We start from the raw sequence: 16,741 nt of genomic DNA on the forward strand, positions 1-16,741 counted from the left end.
ATATCCAGATTTGCTGGAATTTCAAAGTCAGCTAAGACACGGTCTCTGCCTTCAAGCAGTTTACTGTATAATAGAAGAGATAGCCAAGTAAATAATTAATAACAATGAATATTTATAAAGTACCTATTAAGAGAAGTGTCTTAGAAAAGGTATATGCACATCAGTACAGTTCAGTCGCTCAGTCTTGTCCGACTCTCCGCGACCCCATGAATGACAGCACGCCAGGCCTCCCTGTCCATCACCAACTCCCGGAGTTCACTCAAACTCATGTCCATTGAGTCGGTGATGCCATCCAGCCATCTCATTCTCTGTCGTCCCCTTCTCCTCCTACCCCCAACCTTTCCCAGCATCAGAGTCTTTTCCAGTGAGTCAACTCGTCGCATGAGGTGGCCAAAGTATTGGAGTTTCAGCTTTAGCATCAGTCCTCCCAATGAATACCCAGGATTGATCTCCTTTAGAATGGACTGGTTGGATCTCCTTGCAGTCCAAGGGACTCTCAAGAGTCTTCTCCAGCACCACAGTTCAAAAGCATCAATTCTTCGGCGATCGGCTTTCTTCACAGTCCAACTCTCATATCCATACATGACCACGGGAAAAACCATAGCCTTGAGTAGACGGACCTTGGTTGGCAAAGTAATGTCTCTGCTTTTTAATATACTATCAAGGTTGGTCATAACTTTCCTTACAAGGTGTAAGCGTCTTTTAATTTCATGGCTGCAATCAGCATCTGCAGTGATTTTGGAGCCCCAAAAAATAAAGTCTGACACTGTCTCCACTGTTTTGCCATCTATTTCCCATGAAGTGATGGGACCAGATGCCATGATCTTTGTTTTCTGAAAGTTGAGCTTCAAGCCAACCTTTTCACTCTCCTCTTTCACTTTCATCAAGAGGCTTTGGAGTTCCTCTTCACTTTCTGCCATAAGGGTAGTGTCATCTGCATATCTGAGGTTATTGATATTTCTCCCGGCAATCTTGATTCCAGCTTGTGCTTCTTCCAGCCCAGCGTTCCTCATGATGTACTCTGCATATAAGTTAAATAAGCAGGGTGACAATATACAGCCTTGATGTACTCCTTTTCCTATTTGGAACCAGTCTGTTGTTCCATGGACAGTTCTGACTGTTGCTTCCTGACCTGCATACAGGTTTCTCAAGAGGCAGGTCAGGTGGTCTGGGATTCCCATCTCTTTCAGAATGTTCCACAGTTTATTGTGATCCACACAGTCAAAGGCTTTGGCATAGTCAATGAAGAAGAAATAGATGTTTTTCTGGAACTCTCTTGCTTTCTCCATGATCCAGCGGATGTTGGCAATTTGATCTCTGGTGCCTCTGCCTTTTCTAAAATCTGCTTGAACATCTGGAAGTTCACAGTTCACATATTGCTGAAGCCTGGCTTGGAGAATTTTGAGCATGACTTTATTAGCGTGTGAGATGAGTGCAATTGTGCGGTAGTTTGAGCATTCTTTGGCATTGCCTTTCTTTGGGATTGGAATGAAGACTGACCTCTTCCAGTCCTGTGGCCACTGCTGAGTTTTCCAAATTTGCTGGCATATTGAGTGCACCACTTTCACAGCATCATCTTTCAAGATTTGAAATAGCTCAACTGGAATTCCATCACCTCCACTAGCTCTGTTCGTAGTGATGCTTTCTAAGGCCCACTTGACTTCACATTCCAAGATGTCTGGCTCTAGGTCAGTGATCACGTTATCGTGACTATCTTGGTCGTGAAGATCCTTTTTGTACAGTTCTTCTGTGTATTCTTGCCACCTCTTCTTAATATCTTCTGCTTCTGTTAGGTCCATACCATTTCTGTCCTTTATCGAGTCCATCTTTGCATGAAATGTTCCCTTGGAATCTCTAATTTTCTTGAAGAGATCTCCTGTTTTTCCTATTCTGTTGTTTTCCTTTATTTCTTTGCATTGATCACTGAGGAAGGCTTTCTTATCTCTCCTTGCTATTCTTTGGAACTCTGCATTCAGATGCTTATATCTTTCCTTTTCTCCTTTGCTTTTCGCTTCTCTTCTTTTCACAGCTATTTGTAAGGCCTCTCAGGCAGCCATTTCGCTTTTTTGCATTTCTTTTCCATGGGGATGGTCTTGGACCCTGTCTCCTGTACAATGTCATGAACCTCCGTCCAGAGTTCATCAGGCACTCTATCTATCAGATCTAGTCCCTTAAATCTATTTCTCACTTCCACTGTATAATCATACACACATACCTATATGCTAATTCATTAAATCAGGTATTAGCATATATGAGATTCAAATCAGGTAGTCAGGCAGTGTGACAGTAACATGTCCAGAATGGGTTGTATAGGTGCAGCAGGCTATAAACTGTTTTAATAGTGAAATTTTAAAGTATAAAAGTATAGTGATTAGCTTAACAGCATCAAAACAAACAGGTCACTCAAAAACTGGGTTATAGACCTGAATAGATATTTCTCCAAAAAGGACAAACAAACGGCCAAGAAGCACATGAAAAGATCTGTGTGCTAAACACTCTAAAATTCTGATGAAGATATCAAAGAAAACCTAAAAACAAAAAAAAATTCTGTTTATGGACTGTTCATTGTAGTTTTTGGTAAATAGAATGCTTTCAAAATTTATTTTCAAAGGCACAATAACTAAATCATCTAAAATAATATTGAAAAAAAGAATAAAGTTGGAGGAATCACAAAACCCAGTCTTAAGGTTTATAATGTAGCTACTGTATTTAAGACAGTGTGGTACTGGTGGAAGAATATACACATAAGTTCATGAAACAGAATACAGAGTCAAAAATCAGACCCACACAAGTACAGTCATGATTTTTAAAAAAGGTGCAAAAGCAATTCAATAGAGAAAGGAGAGTCTCTTCAACTAATTGTATTAGTTCAATTGGACATTCATATCCAAGAAAATGAAGATCAAACTGAACGAAAATGAACTCAAAATAGATCACAGATCTAAATATAAAACATGAAACTATAAAACTGTTTTAAAAGAAAATCTTCATGACCTAGGGTTAGATGAAGTGTCCGTAGACATAAGACCAAAAGAATAATCCATAAAGGGAAAAAAAATTCCACAAACTGGACTTTATCAAAAATAAAAACTTTAGCTCTACAAAAGTGAAACTCACTCAGTCATGTCCAACTCTTTGCAACCCCATGGACTAAACAGTCCATGGCATTCTCCAGGCCAGAATACTGGAGTGGGCAGCCTTTCCCTTCTCCAGGGGATCAAACCCACGTCTCCTGCATTGCAGGCGGATTCTTTACCAGCTGAGCCACAAGGGAAACCCAAGAATACCAGAGTGGGTAGCCTATCCCTTCTCCAGAGGGTCTTCCCAACCCAGGAATTGAACTGGGGTCTCCTGCATTGCAGGTGGATTCTTTACCAACCGAGCTCTCAGGGAAGCCCTGATAAGACCCTATTAATAAAATGAACAGACCAGTGATAGACTAGAAGAAGATATTTTCAAATCACATATCTGATAAATAAAAACAATCCAACTAAAACATGGGTAAAATCTGAAAAGACATTTCACCAAGAACGATTTATAGATGTCAAATAAACACATGAAGTCAACATCCTTAGCCATTAAGGACACAGAAATTAAAGCCACAATAAGATATAATAATATGCCTATTAAATGGCTAAAATAAAAAATACTGTAGAAAGAATATGGATCTTTCATACATTTCAGGTATGAATGTAAAATGGTTCACCCACTTTGGAAAACAGGTTAGCAGTTTCTTTATACAGGTAAACACATATTTATCATACAATCCTGTATTCACAATCATATATCTACCTTAGAGACGAGATAAGCAAACTCTTTCTAATAGGACAAAAGTAAATTTTTAGTCATTACATACCATAATGTCTCTGTTGCAGCCATTCAGCATTAGAGCACAAAAGCAGTCACAGACAATATACAAACAAACGGGCATTTTTATATCCCAGTAAAAGTCCATTTACCAAAATGGGCAGCTGATTTACAGGACATAGTTGCCAGTCTCTGTTCTAGAGAAACGAAGACTTGTATCCACACAGAAACTATGCATGCATGTTTAAAGCAGTTTTGTAATTGCCAAAAAGTGGAAATAACACAAATGTTCTTAAGTCATTAAATGGATAAACAAACCAGTTCAGTCATACAATGCACTGCTCAGCAATAAATAAAAATAAATCAGTGATATTTGTAATAACTTGAATGTATATCAAGGGCATTATACTCAGTGGGGTGAAACAAGCTAATCTCAAAAGGCTACCTACTGTATGATTTCATTAATTAATATTCTCCAAATGTCAAAAGCTCAGTGATGAAGAACAGAAAATAAGTTCCCAAGGATTACACTGGAGAGCGGAGTATGACTATAAAGGGCTAGTACAAAGGAATGAAGAGGTTTCTTTGTGATAATAGAACAGTTTTGTATTCTGACTATGGTAGTGGTTATATGAATCCATACATGTAATAAAATTCATTTAACTATAAACATGCAAAAACAAAAAACAAAAAAAAACCCCACAGAAACACATAAAAAAACAAAAAACATAACAAATTACTTGTAAAAACTAACAAAATCTGTGTAAGGTCTGTAGTTTGGTTAATATTGTGCCAATGTCAATTTCCTGCTTTAAATAATTTACTATGGCTATATTGTTATCATTGGGGAACCTGGGATCAAGGTATACTGAATTCTAGGTATTATTTTTGAAACTTTTTGGGAGTCTAAATTTATTTCAAAATAAATTTTAAAAGTTAATTGACTGTTAAAAACAAAAATAATTACAATATATTGTAAAGTTGATCACATATATGGAAGTGAAATCACATGACCAAAATAACATAAAGCCCAGGAGAGGAAAAATGGATGTATGGTGTGTGTGTATGCGTGTGTGTGTAAAATATACATTACTATTAGGAGTTTTAAACTATTTGTAAAGTAGTATATCACTTCAAGGTAGACAGTGATAAGGTGAAGATATATGCTATAAACTCTAAGTGAAAGTCGCTCAATAGTGCCCGACTCTTTGCAACCCCGCCGACTATACAGTCCATGGAATTCTCTAGGCCAGAATACTGGAGTGAGTAGCCTTACCCTTCTCCAGGAGATCTTCCCAACCCAGGGATCGAACCCAGGTCTCCCGCCTTGCAGGCGGATTCTTTACCAGCTGAGCCACAAGGGAAGCCCTGTAAAGTCTAAAGCAAGCACTAAAATAGCATGAAAATGAGTTATAATCCAACCAAAAGATGAAACTTTATTATAAAAATATATGTAAGTAGTCTAAAAAAAAGACACATTAAGTGAAATAAGGAAATAAAGGTGAAACAAAAAGAGAAAGCATATTTTAAAACCATCATTAATAAGTATATGAAATATAAATACCTTAAACACCCCAATTAAAATCACAGATTTCCAGACTGGATTAAAAAAGCAAAATCCAACCATATACTTCTTAAAATAAATACAATTTAAATAAAGACAAAACAGGCAAAAGAAGAAGGATGGATAAAGATATGTCATGCTAACTCCTATCAAAAGAAAGCTGGAAGTAGATTTCAGATCAAAGATTTTAACAGTTACAGGGTCATTTCAAAATGATAAAGGGGTCAAATCATCACAGGGACATGACAAACCTTAATGTTTTGCACTTTATCATGAAGATTCAAATTACATGAAGCAAGACCTGATTATGCTTCAAGGTACCTACAATAGGGTTCAGTCAGTTCAGTTCAGTTCAGTCGCTCAGTCATGTCCGACTCACAATAGGGTTACATTTACATAAAACTCTAGAGAATGTAAAAATAACCTATAGTGATAGAAAACTCTAAGCAGTTGTCTGAGGACTAAATCAGGAGATAGGGAGGGGAAGATTACAAAGGTATACAAAAAAACTGGGACAAATGAGGATTTGTTCACTATCTTGATTGTGATGACTGTTTCTGGGTACGTACATATTCTAAAATTTCTCAAAATGTCCACTTTCAATATGTACGTTATATCTTAATATAGCCATTTAAAAAACATAACCACAAAAAGATTTATATATGAATGTATATAAGTGCTTTATTCACAATAATCCACAACTGGAAACCACCCACAAACTATTCATCAAAAAGTGGATATGGTATATCCATTCAGTAAAATACTATCAAAAGAAATGGACTGATGAAACATGACACATAATCATGAATCTCAAAAACATTATACTATGTAAATAAAGTTATATGAAAGTACATAGTGTCCAGTTCCATTTACATAAAATTCTAAAACAAGTAAAGCTAATCCTCAGTGACAAAGAATAGTTTAGTGGTTGTTTGGAGCCTAGAGAGGAAGCAGGATTGAGGAGGAAAGATGGTAGTTGGGGAGTGACTTTAGAGAGGCACCAAGGAACTCTCTAGAGTGATGAAAACTTTACATCTTACACAGGTACACTATATGATATGTACATTACAACTAAATAAAAAAATTTTCCTGACTTTGATAGAGTCCTGGATTCCCCCCTATCTAACTTACTACCTCCACTTTCCTTAGGAACTTGCCTACACTTTTAGCAACTGTTTCCTCACATACAAACAGTGACAATGCCAAGGTCGCATGGTGAAGTGAGAGTCCACGGTAACTGAAAAGTAATAAGCAAATATTAACATTATTATTACTCAAAAGTTATCTTAGAGCACAGTTTTCACATGCTACTTCAGACTCCTGTTTTTACTAAGCTGTTTTTTTTTTTTTTTTCTGAAAAATCCTGGAATAATTGAAAAAATTAAAATATAATGACTGAGATGTTTCTTATAAAAGAAAAAAACATTTTAAATCGAAGCAGAGCAATATGAAACATGAAAAGGAGAATGAGTTCTCAAAGACAAAACTGTATAACTAAATATTAATAATTTTTAAAGTAACAATTTGAAGTCTTTTGTATGGTTTAACTACAAAACATATACTTTGAACAGGATTTCTGCACCACTTACATAACTAATTTAGTTCCCACATTCCAAAAGGTCAAGAATTATAAAGTGTTTAATAAAAAAAATGGCAGATGTATACAAATACTTTTATCATGGAAATAAACACTACAATTTCTTTTTGAGGCATGCAAGCAACATATTTGCAACCCATACTCCCACAAACCTGAAAATCATTACTATTTTTGACAACGTCCTTGGCAGAGTACCATAACAAATGCTCCAATTCTGATATTTCATCTGGAAATACCCATTTGATTTCAAAGTTCCCAAACCACAGGGACACATGGCAATAATACAGGATTTGGGGCTGCTGTCTTTAAAAAACAACTTTGACTACTTTGGGATAACTTATTTTACTTAATTTTTATATACCTGAGAAATGTAAATTAAATAAATGTAGGGAGGTCCTTTGAACTTAGAACGCATTTTCCACTTAGAAAAGTTATGACATATAGGAAGATACAAACTAACCTTACTGTACATACATACCTTACTGTATGTTGCAACATTTTTTAAACAACTGAAACATTATTTGTAATGAAAATAACTAGAGAAAGACTCCTGTAACAATAAAAGTGAATCCTTCTAAATGACTGAATGACAGTTCAATCTCTCCTAAACATTAACATGCAGAGATTCCTAACTGTCCCTCAACATCCACCTTCCCTTTTTTTACACAGTAATGAGAACTTCTGGGCATAGGACATAGCTGAAGAAAACACTTCACAGATTCCTTTGCAGCTAGGTGAAGCCATGTGACTCAGTTTTGGACAATGGGATGCTAGCTAAAGTAGTGCATGCAACACTAGCGTGAAGGTCATAAAGAAAATGCACACGTGCTTTACTTTCTCTTCTGAGGCACCTTTCCTGCTGCCTGAAAGGTGAGCATAACCATGACCATGAGAAAAAAAATTTCTTTTTAAAAAGGGAAAAGCAACATGATTACAGAAGCTTGAGCTTCCACATTATAAAACTAATATATTAATCCAGACCTGCCTATTTGGATCATAACATCAGAGAAAAGAATCCACCATGCTATTTAAGTCATCAAATTTTCAGTCTAACTGTATCCAAAGCCAGTATCTGATAATGGGGGCAAGGTAGAGAAAGGGAAAGAAAATGCAAATTGACTTTATTAAGTTCTTTTTTTCAATTTCGAAGTTTTATTCTATATACAAAATTTAAGATTTTTCTTCTTTTCTAAAAGAGACCTAAAGCCAATTTTCATGTTTATGCTTGTAATGTGTGTGTGTTGATCACATTGAATATTCCTTCAAATTTCATGGCTTTCCTTTATTAGGACTATTTTTAGAAATATAAAACTATGGTATGATAGATGACATGCCATGAATCTAAGAAATCACTTCAAAATTTTATAGTTGAGAAAAAAGATATATGAACAATTTAAATTATGAAACCAAGGTTATTCTTATCAAAAATAATTAGGTTTTTTTCTAAATGGCTCATGAATGAAAATGTTTTCTGAAGGGACAGAACAAATTATGAAATAGAAAAAAGAAGATATTTTTAATTAAGATGCAATATTTTCATGATAAAGTATATATTGCAAAATCAGTATGAACTGGGAAAAGCAGAGGGAAAACAATGACACGAAGTACATGAATAATCTCCTGAGTGGGCAACAGTACTTATAGTAAGAGATAATGAATTCTGAATGCTTGTACTAGATTATGTTTCATCCAGAACAATCTACAGCCAACTGAAGTGTCCTGGTAATGGGGCAGGGAGAGTCCCAGAAGTTTGCACTGTATAGAAAAAAAGCGTTCAAATGGATGTACATTTATCCCAATAAGAATTAAGCTAAAATTAAAAATCTATGTCATCTGTAAGGAAAAGTCAATAAGAGCAAAGCAGCTTTGTAAAATAATGGACCCATTCCTTCCCACAAAACTGTATATAAACATCAACTTACACATTATACATATTAAATATTTCATTTGTTTGGAAATTGACAATTCTTTTGATAAAACACAAGGCAATATTTCAAAAAGAACCAGTTCTTCTTTAATATAAAAACTAGTAGTTACTTCTTTTTTAAAAATAGAAGAAAAACAAAGAAAATTTGATACAAAGGTAAATTCAAATAAGTCTTATATGACTTGAATACTCAAAATGTTCAAATTATGCAGTGATCTCCAACACAGAATTACACATATAAAACTTCCTGAATTGATGGCAACAAATGCCCCCAAATCCTGACTCTACTAGGTATGAAACTTGTAGCAAATGTACTTAGAACTCATGGAATATTCTTTGGGAGAGTAACCTTATGTCAACAACAGAATTCACTATAAATTTTTGAGTTAATCTATGTTCATTCTTTTCTTTTAAGTATAGGAGGTTATTTTTGGCAACAATCAGATGTCTGTGTCATCAAGGAAATGATTACGAATACCTTTTACATTTTTAGGTCATCTAAAGCAAAATCAGCTCTAAAAAGTATTCTGCCGTGTTTCCAATTGTCTGCATATTTTTGCCACCAAATGAATTTACAAGATACTCTCACTCTGAAATTCAATCCACAGAAACGCATCCTAAAGCACTACAAGATTCCCATGGAAGTTTGGCCAAATAAACTTGTGATTTTCATCTGCATCCATGAAGCTGACTGCAGAAGCTCATACTGAAAGTTTTACCTCATTCAGACAAATCCAAAAATGTCTCAAGTAAATCAAGTCAAAAATTCCTCCTCGTCAAACTGTTCTGAGAGAGTAGCCTTTTTTTTTTTCTCATAGGCAAATTAATAAATAATGAGGTAGCTATCTAAACTGCACCATAGTGCTTCAGAGCATGAGCATTCGGCAACCCACACTCTTCTGCATTACTAAGAATTTCTTTCTCTGTTTCTACTTTTTTAAGAAAACCTGTTGAAAAGTTAGTGTTTCAAGGCTTTGGCTCTGATAAAGTTGATTAATTTGGGGGTAGTAAGCAAACTATCTTTCAGGATTATTGTCACAGTTTTTGAGTCTAACACATGCTAAACCAGTTGTACAGGACTTAAGTCATGATGACTTTCCTCACAAAGGTACCAAGACCAGAGGTATTGACAAGCACGGCAAGTACTCCATCCATGCCCAATGGACCAAATCCTCCTTTTCATCATGTCAAAGACACTAAAACGCTTTCAAGTACCCAAAAGGTACCTCTCACACTCTTAATTTGTTATGCATCAGTATACACAAAACAGCTGAAAACCAGAAAGTGCATGAAATAATGTTAATCATTACATACAAAACTTTGTTGAGTGGGAAAAGGCATTCCTCCCAAGTTGACAATGATCTGCTTCAAAATATTAGAACAGTCAGCAGTCCTATAGTATATAACATCACTTGATTGTATTTAAGCCACAGGAAAGAATATTTTGTGACAAATAATGAAATTTTACTAGTCATTTCAAACATTACTTACCCTATTTTAAATTATCATTTTTAAGGACCTCAACATATTGAAATTTATATAAATTGGCAGTTGAGTACAGCAAGTGAATATTTTCTAAATAGAAATAATTACTAAAGCCAGGCTCTCTGCATTATTCTATATAGAATAATATATATTTCAAAGTAATGATTCCATCTGTTGCTTCAAATGTTTCTCTAATTGGTGAAATCCTTTAATCATTCTGAATTAAACTCAACTTAGTTCCAGTACAAACTGTCAATAACTGTCTTTAAACTTAATGTAGTAAAGATATCCCTCTTTTTCTTCTACTATAGATCTAATATCTGATTGATAAATGACTGACAAAAAACAAATAATTTAACCTCTAGTTATACTAACATGAATTAAGATATACAAACAGTAAGTAGTACACTTCTCATAAATAAACCTTGATTTGAACTGATGTATAAATCAAACAGAACAAATAGCAGATTCCCTGTCCATACAGCTTGCAAGCTTTGAAAAGGTTGGGTTGAAAGTTATTTCCTTCTATTTTAATACTTCTAATTTTGAAAATGTAAATAAAATGCCTTAATTTACAAACATATGTTTCATTCTACCTAACTATATCATTTTGTAATTTCAAGTACATTTTAATAAAGAAGAAAACGCGTCATAATTGTTAAATATTAAAAGAAAAATATATTATTTTATTTCTCAAAAATCAGTATTTTGCCAAATTCATTTCAATAAGCCTGTCTCATGATCTAAAACTTCTGACGCCATTTTTCAGAACTGTTCATTCATGTAATTATCTTAATAATACTTAGTTTTAAAACACTAAAAATGAAATATACTTTCCAATAATTATTTTTCACAATTCATGAATATAAAGTATTTAATGACTAACTTTGAAGCATTTTTCCAAGTACTTTTCAAACTTTTGTTTTTGATGTGTTTTGGGAATAATATGCTAGTTACTTAAATGATTTCCCCATAAGTACTCTGACATTTTACCACTTACAACATTATGGAAAGATTTACTTACTGAAACATCTTTCAAATTTTTCTCAAAGGAGAAGTGATGAGACTCTTTAGAAAAATTAAACTTGTATGTGTCACTTGGTCCTGCTCCTGACACCAATGCTTTTCTCAATTCATCAACATATTTCTCTTTTTCCATTGCCATGTCATCAGCTTCTTGGGAAATGTCTGATTCACAAACTGCGAGAAAGAGTAATAAAGTCTTATTTGAAAATAAATTTCTAAACATAAGAAAAGATATATTTACCTGTTGCTACTAATTTATTATTAAGCAACAGAAATTTAAACAAAAATAAAATCAATGCTCACACAACACATTTTTAAGCCAAATTATACCTCTTAACTGAACTAGCAATTTTTGAGAAATACATTTAGTCTCAAATCTCATTAGACGCCTTGCATTCTTTCTCTGTCCTCAGATGAAATACATAGATTATAAATTACCACAAAAACAACCATCTTGTGTACCTGCTCCAAGGTCATAGTAGAAGAAAGCATTTTCTATAATGATTAATAAACTCAGTATTTTAAAACATCCTTCTTCCTTGACTCAATTATTAAAGAGATTAAATAGTCTATAGTCGTATAGAGAGATCTTATAGATCTTATAGATCTCATTCAGATCGGTCTCTACGCATGGTTCCTAAAGTATTAATTCCATTTCTTCCAGCTGCTGACACATTCTCATTCTGCTTTTTTTTTCCTTCTGTGCTTTGTGAAGTCTGAACAAGGCTCTCCTCTAGCCAAAGTATCAAGTGATCTGGCAAACAGAGGCAGTCATAAACGAAGGTTGCTTGTTGGTCTTTCCTGGAGTCCTTACAGGTTTCACCAGTTCTGCATCAGTTTTGGAAGTTAATTTCTTTACTTGGTTTTTACACTTGTGGCAAATTTAAGAGAGTTCAAATTTAAGGCCCCCACCCCTCACACATACATACCACAGACAGGATTCTGATTTCTGCTGGGGCTTTTAATTTACTCATTACAATTAAATGAGCTAATGAGCCCTTACTGACTACTCTGAGCCAGGGTAGTTTTTTGTTATTTGTTGCTTAAAGATTTTATTAATAGGATCAATTCCAGGTTACTTTATCTTTATAGTTCAGCTCCAATTCCTAAAAGGCCTGCAGTCTCAACAAGCCATTCCTCTCAGGTATTACAACGACAGTCATTAGATGTGTATCTATTCAGAAGTACATGAGCTTAGTTCTTTAGCTCCCATTAACTATTTTGGTTTTCAGATACATCTTCACAATTGGCACTTGGGGATTCTCTTTCTTATATTCAAAGACTGCGATGTATCTGTTTATTTCCTTTTAAAATTACAAGATTTAATCTAATATCTATTTGGAATGTATGTGTGGTTGGGTAGTTTCCCATGTCAACTCGAGATCACAATGATGAAAGTCCCATAGAGTTCTATAGTTTTTTTTTTTTTAAAGGTTACATTTATCTATTTTGAGGCTTCCCTGGTGGCTCAGCTGGTAAAGAATCCTCCTGCAATGCAGGAGACTGGGTTCGATCCCTGGGTTGGGAAGATTCCCTGGAGAAGGGAAAGGCTACCCACTCCAGTATTCTGGCCTGGAGAATTCCATGGACTGAAGAGTCCACGGGGTCGAAAGAGTCGGACACAACCGAGCAACCTTCACTTCATCTATTTTATTCCTTACAACAATGAAAGACAGATATTCTCATTTTACATATGATAAAAGTAAGACTCAGAGAGATCAGGTAATGGTCAAGGACCATGAAGAAGGTAAGTAATAAAACTGGGATTCATACTTATATCTCTCTGGTTGTTCTGATTTGAGGTGAAACAGATATGGGACATTAGATAAACTACTTCCATAATACTAAAAATTAACACATTAGTATGAAATAGTATATAAACAATAAAATCTTGATTAAAGGATCCTTAAAAATATAACAGCTTTCCATAACTTTGGTCCATGTGCCTTCAACTGTCTGGAAGCCCCATGATGGGCAATGAGGAACAGAGTCTGGGAATGCACCCATGTATCTTTTATAATGAATGTTTGATAAGTTCTGATATTGAAATATGAGTCTCAACACAGTCTCTGAAAAAAAGTAAGAATAAAAATATTTCTGTGCAATTTTACAGCTTCTAAAATACTTCCACATATTTTTTTCTCCCTCTGAAGCATTGCACATTTAAGATCACCAATATCAAATATATTAATCTTTCAAATACTCTATTAGCTCTCCTGAAAAAACATATAAGAAGACAAATGCTTTTTAATCTGAGGAATAATTTCATATTTTCTGTTTGGATTGTTTTGAAGAGTATAAGTACCTACAGAAAGATATTATTGATATTTCACAGAGAAATAGGAAATAATCTATAGAAACTATCTTGAATATAACTATAGAAAAACTTAAAGAAAACACACACACACAAACAAAAATGATAAAATGAGCATATTTAGAAAACAGAAAGAGACTCAACAGACTTCAAAAACAAATTTATAGTTACCAAACAGGAAAGGTGGGGGATGGGGGAAAGATAAATTAGGAGTTTGAGATTAACATATACACACTACTACATATAAAATACCTAACCAATAAGGCTCTACTGTATAATACTTGGTACTCTACTCAATATCCTGTAATAACCTACATGGGAAAAGAATCTGAAAAAAAATGGATATATGTATATGTATAACATTCACTTTTCTGTATAACTGAAACTAATACAACACTGTAAATCAACTATATTCCAATATAAAACAAAAATTAAATTAAAAAATAATAAAGTATGTCTACTGATACACCATCTAGTAAGAAGTATTTTAAATTTCATTACAATGAAAAGATAGTTTTCTGAAAATATTTAATGGAATATATTGATTCAATCCATTTATTGAACACACCTGCATTGTAAGAGATAACAGGAGACACAGGTTCAATCCCTGGGTTGGGAAGACTCCCTGGAGAAAGAAATGGCAACCCACTCCAGTGTTCTTGCCTGGGAAATCCCATGGTTAGAGGCACCTGGAAGGCTACGTTCATAGGGTCGCAAAGAGTGGGACACAACTTAGCAACTAAACAACAAGTAATTTCTGAAACCGCTTAATGAGCATCTATTATGTACCAGGCACTATTCTAGGCACCAGAGATACAACCATTAGACAGAGAAAAATGCCAGCCTTATGGAGCCGTGATTCAAGTGCTGACATCTTAGATATCCTTTTAGATACAATCTTAGATATGCCCATATGTTACTCCATCTGCAAATGCTGCATTGGTTAGTGTTATGAAATATTTCCTGAGAAGAAAAAAACATAAGAAAGAAAATTATTTATATCTACACCTCTCCTTTAAAAAAATATGTTTTTAAAAAAAGGTACCAGTTTAAGAAAAAAATTTTTTTACTTGAACACTTCCTGTAATAGTCTATGTGAAATTCTGACTGCCTATTTAGAACTTCAATCCTAGAAAAACAATCTGGTCACCAGTTTTGAATTTTGTACTGGAGGAACCACAGCTGTAAGCACTCAATGGTCCTTTTAAAAACTTCAGCAACTGGGGATAAAAGCCATGGAAATAATAAAATTCAGTAAGGATACAGATGAACGACATAATATGGCATAAAAAGTGAGCAGGCCAACAAAAAATAAGGAATTGTTTTCAGGCAGGTAGGATAAAAGAAAGAATCACTTCGAAAACATTTGTGGGTACGTGAAAATGAAAGTAAGGAAAGAGGGCTCTTTACCTTGGATTCTGATGTAGAATGAACCGAAAGACTATATATTCTAAGTTTGTGTCAGAGCTGAGAAGATACACAAACTTAATAAGTCATCACATCATGGACCCACTTCATTACTCTTCATTCATTTTTACTGAGCTCTGTCACATAATTTCCATATAGGTCACCAAATATATCAGTGTTTAGAACAAATATAAGCAGATATAATTATTTGATAATAAAGGCATTGATAAAGTTTATTCTTCAGTGAATTTTACTCCAAGATGAGTGACATAAGTTTCTTACTGCTGACTAATTCTTGTGAAAGTCAAATAACAGTCATTGATCACTAACCCACTTTGTGATTTAACCCTGTGATATAACCTTCTATAATATTGAACTGATGATAGACCACATGATAATTAGACCCCAAAACATTCATTAGATAAAACATTGCTAATGGAAAATAAATCACGGAGTTTAGTGTGTGGGAGATTAAAAGAAACACCACATCCTTTTAATTTCACTCAAATGAAAAGAGAAAAAAAAATTACCCAAATTGAAGGCTGCAGAAATCAAAAAGTTGTACAAAAAACAGGATGAGGTATAGGAAGGAAATTCATTTTCATGTTTCAATTATTTAATTGTTTCAATGTTCTTAATCATCTTATTGTCTATCTGTAAAGTGCCAAACCAAATTACATTTATGTATAAGCTTTAACTAAACATGGAAACAATGTTATGCTACTTAGTTACATATTTTATAATTAAAATTTACTCAAGAAAATAAAAGTGAATAATAAAGGGTATTAAACATTTGTGAAACTGAGAACTTCAACATCTTTGAAAACAAATGGCCATCTTCCAGTGAACTGTAAAATTTTCTATTTGAAAGCTTGTTCAGTACAGGAAGCCAAAATCTTTAACAATCTATTTGTCATGAAGTGATGGGACTAGATGCCTTGATCTTACTTTCTAAATGTTGAGTTTAAGCCTACTTTTTCACCCTCCTCTTTTACTTTTGTCAAGAGGCTCTTTAGTTCTTCTTCGCTTTCTGCCATAAGGGTGGTGTCATCTGCATATCTGAGGTTATTCATATTTCTCCCGGCAATCTTGATTCCAGCTTGTGCTTCATCCAGTCCAACAGTTAACATGATGTACTCTGCATGTAAGTTAAATAAGCAGGGTGACAATATATAGCCTTGATGTAACCTTTCCCAATTTGGAACCAGTCTGTTGTTCCATGTACAGTTCTAACTGTTGCTTCTTGACCTGCACACAGATTTCTCAGGAAGCAGATAGGGTGGTCTGCTATTCCCAACTCTTTAAGAATTTTCCAGTTTGTTGTGATCCACACAGTCAAAGGCTCTGGTGTGGTCAATAAAGCATAAGTACATGTTCTTCTGAAAATCTTTTGCTTTTCCGATGATCCAATGGACGTTGGCAATTTGATCTGTGGCTCCTCTGCCTTCTCAAAATCCAGCTTGACCATCTGGAAGTTCACGGTTCATGTACTGTTGAAGCCTGGCTTGAAGAATTTTGAGCATTCCTTTGCTAGCGTGTGAGATGAGTGCAATTGAGAAGTAGTTTGAACATTGTTTGGCATTGCCTTTCTTTGGAATTGGAATGAAAACTGAC

General features: G+C 34.4%; 1 protein-coding gene across 4 annotated transcripts in view; it reads right to left on the minus strand.

The window, feature by feature from the left end:
- Nucleotides 1-16,741, minus strand: part of XRCC4 (X-ray repair cross complementing 4) — a 298,009-nt gene that overhangs the window by 246,888 nt on the left and 34,380 nt on the right. For 3 of the 4 annotated variants that reach the window (XM_055428747.2, XM_055428744.2, XM_055428746.2), the window contains exon 3: nt 11,405-11,580. In XM_055428747.2, the coding sequence (XP_055284722.1) occupies nt 11,405-11,580 (176 nt within the window). Of the gene's footprint in view, nt 1-11,404; nt 11,581-14,288; nt 14,414-16,741 lie in introns of those variants that run through there. The other variant, XM_088838494.1, reaches the window with a different exon arrangement.

The sequence above is a fragment of the Moschus berezovskii genome, chromosome 8 (assembly GCF_049115385.1).
Source record: "Moschus berezovskii isolate FMDL1 chromosome 8, NW_MosBer_1.0, whole genome shotgun sequence".
Lineage (NCBI taxonomy): Eukaryota > Metazoa > Chordata > Mammalia > Artiodactyla > Moschidae > Moschus > Moschus berezovskii.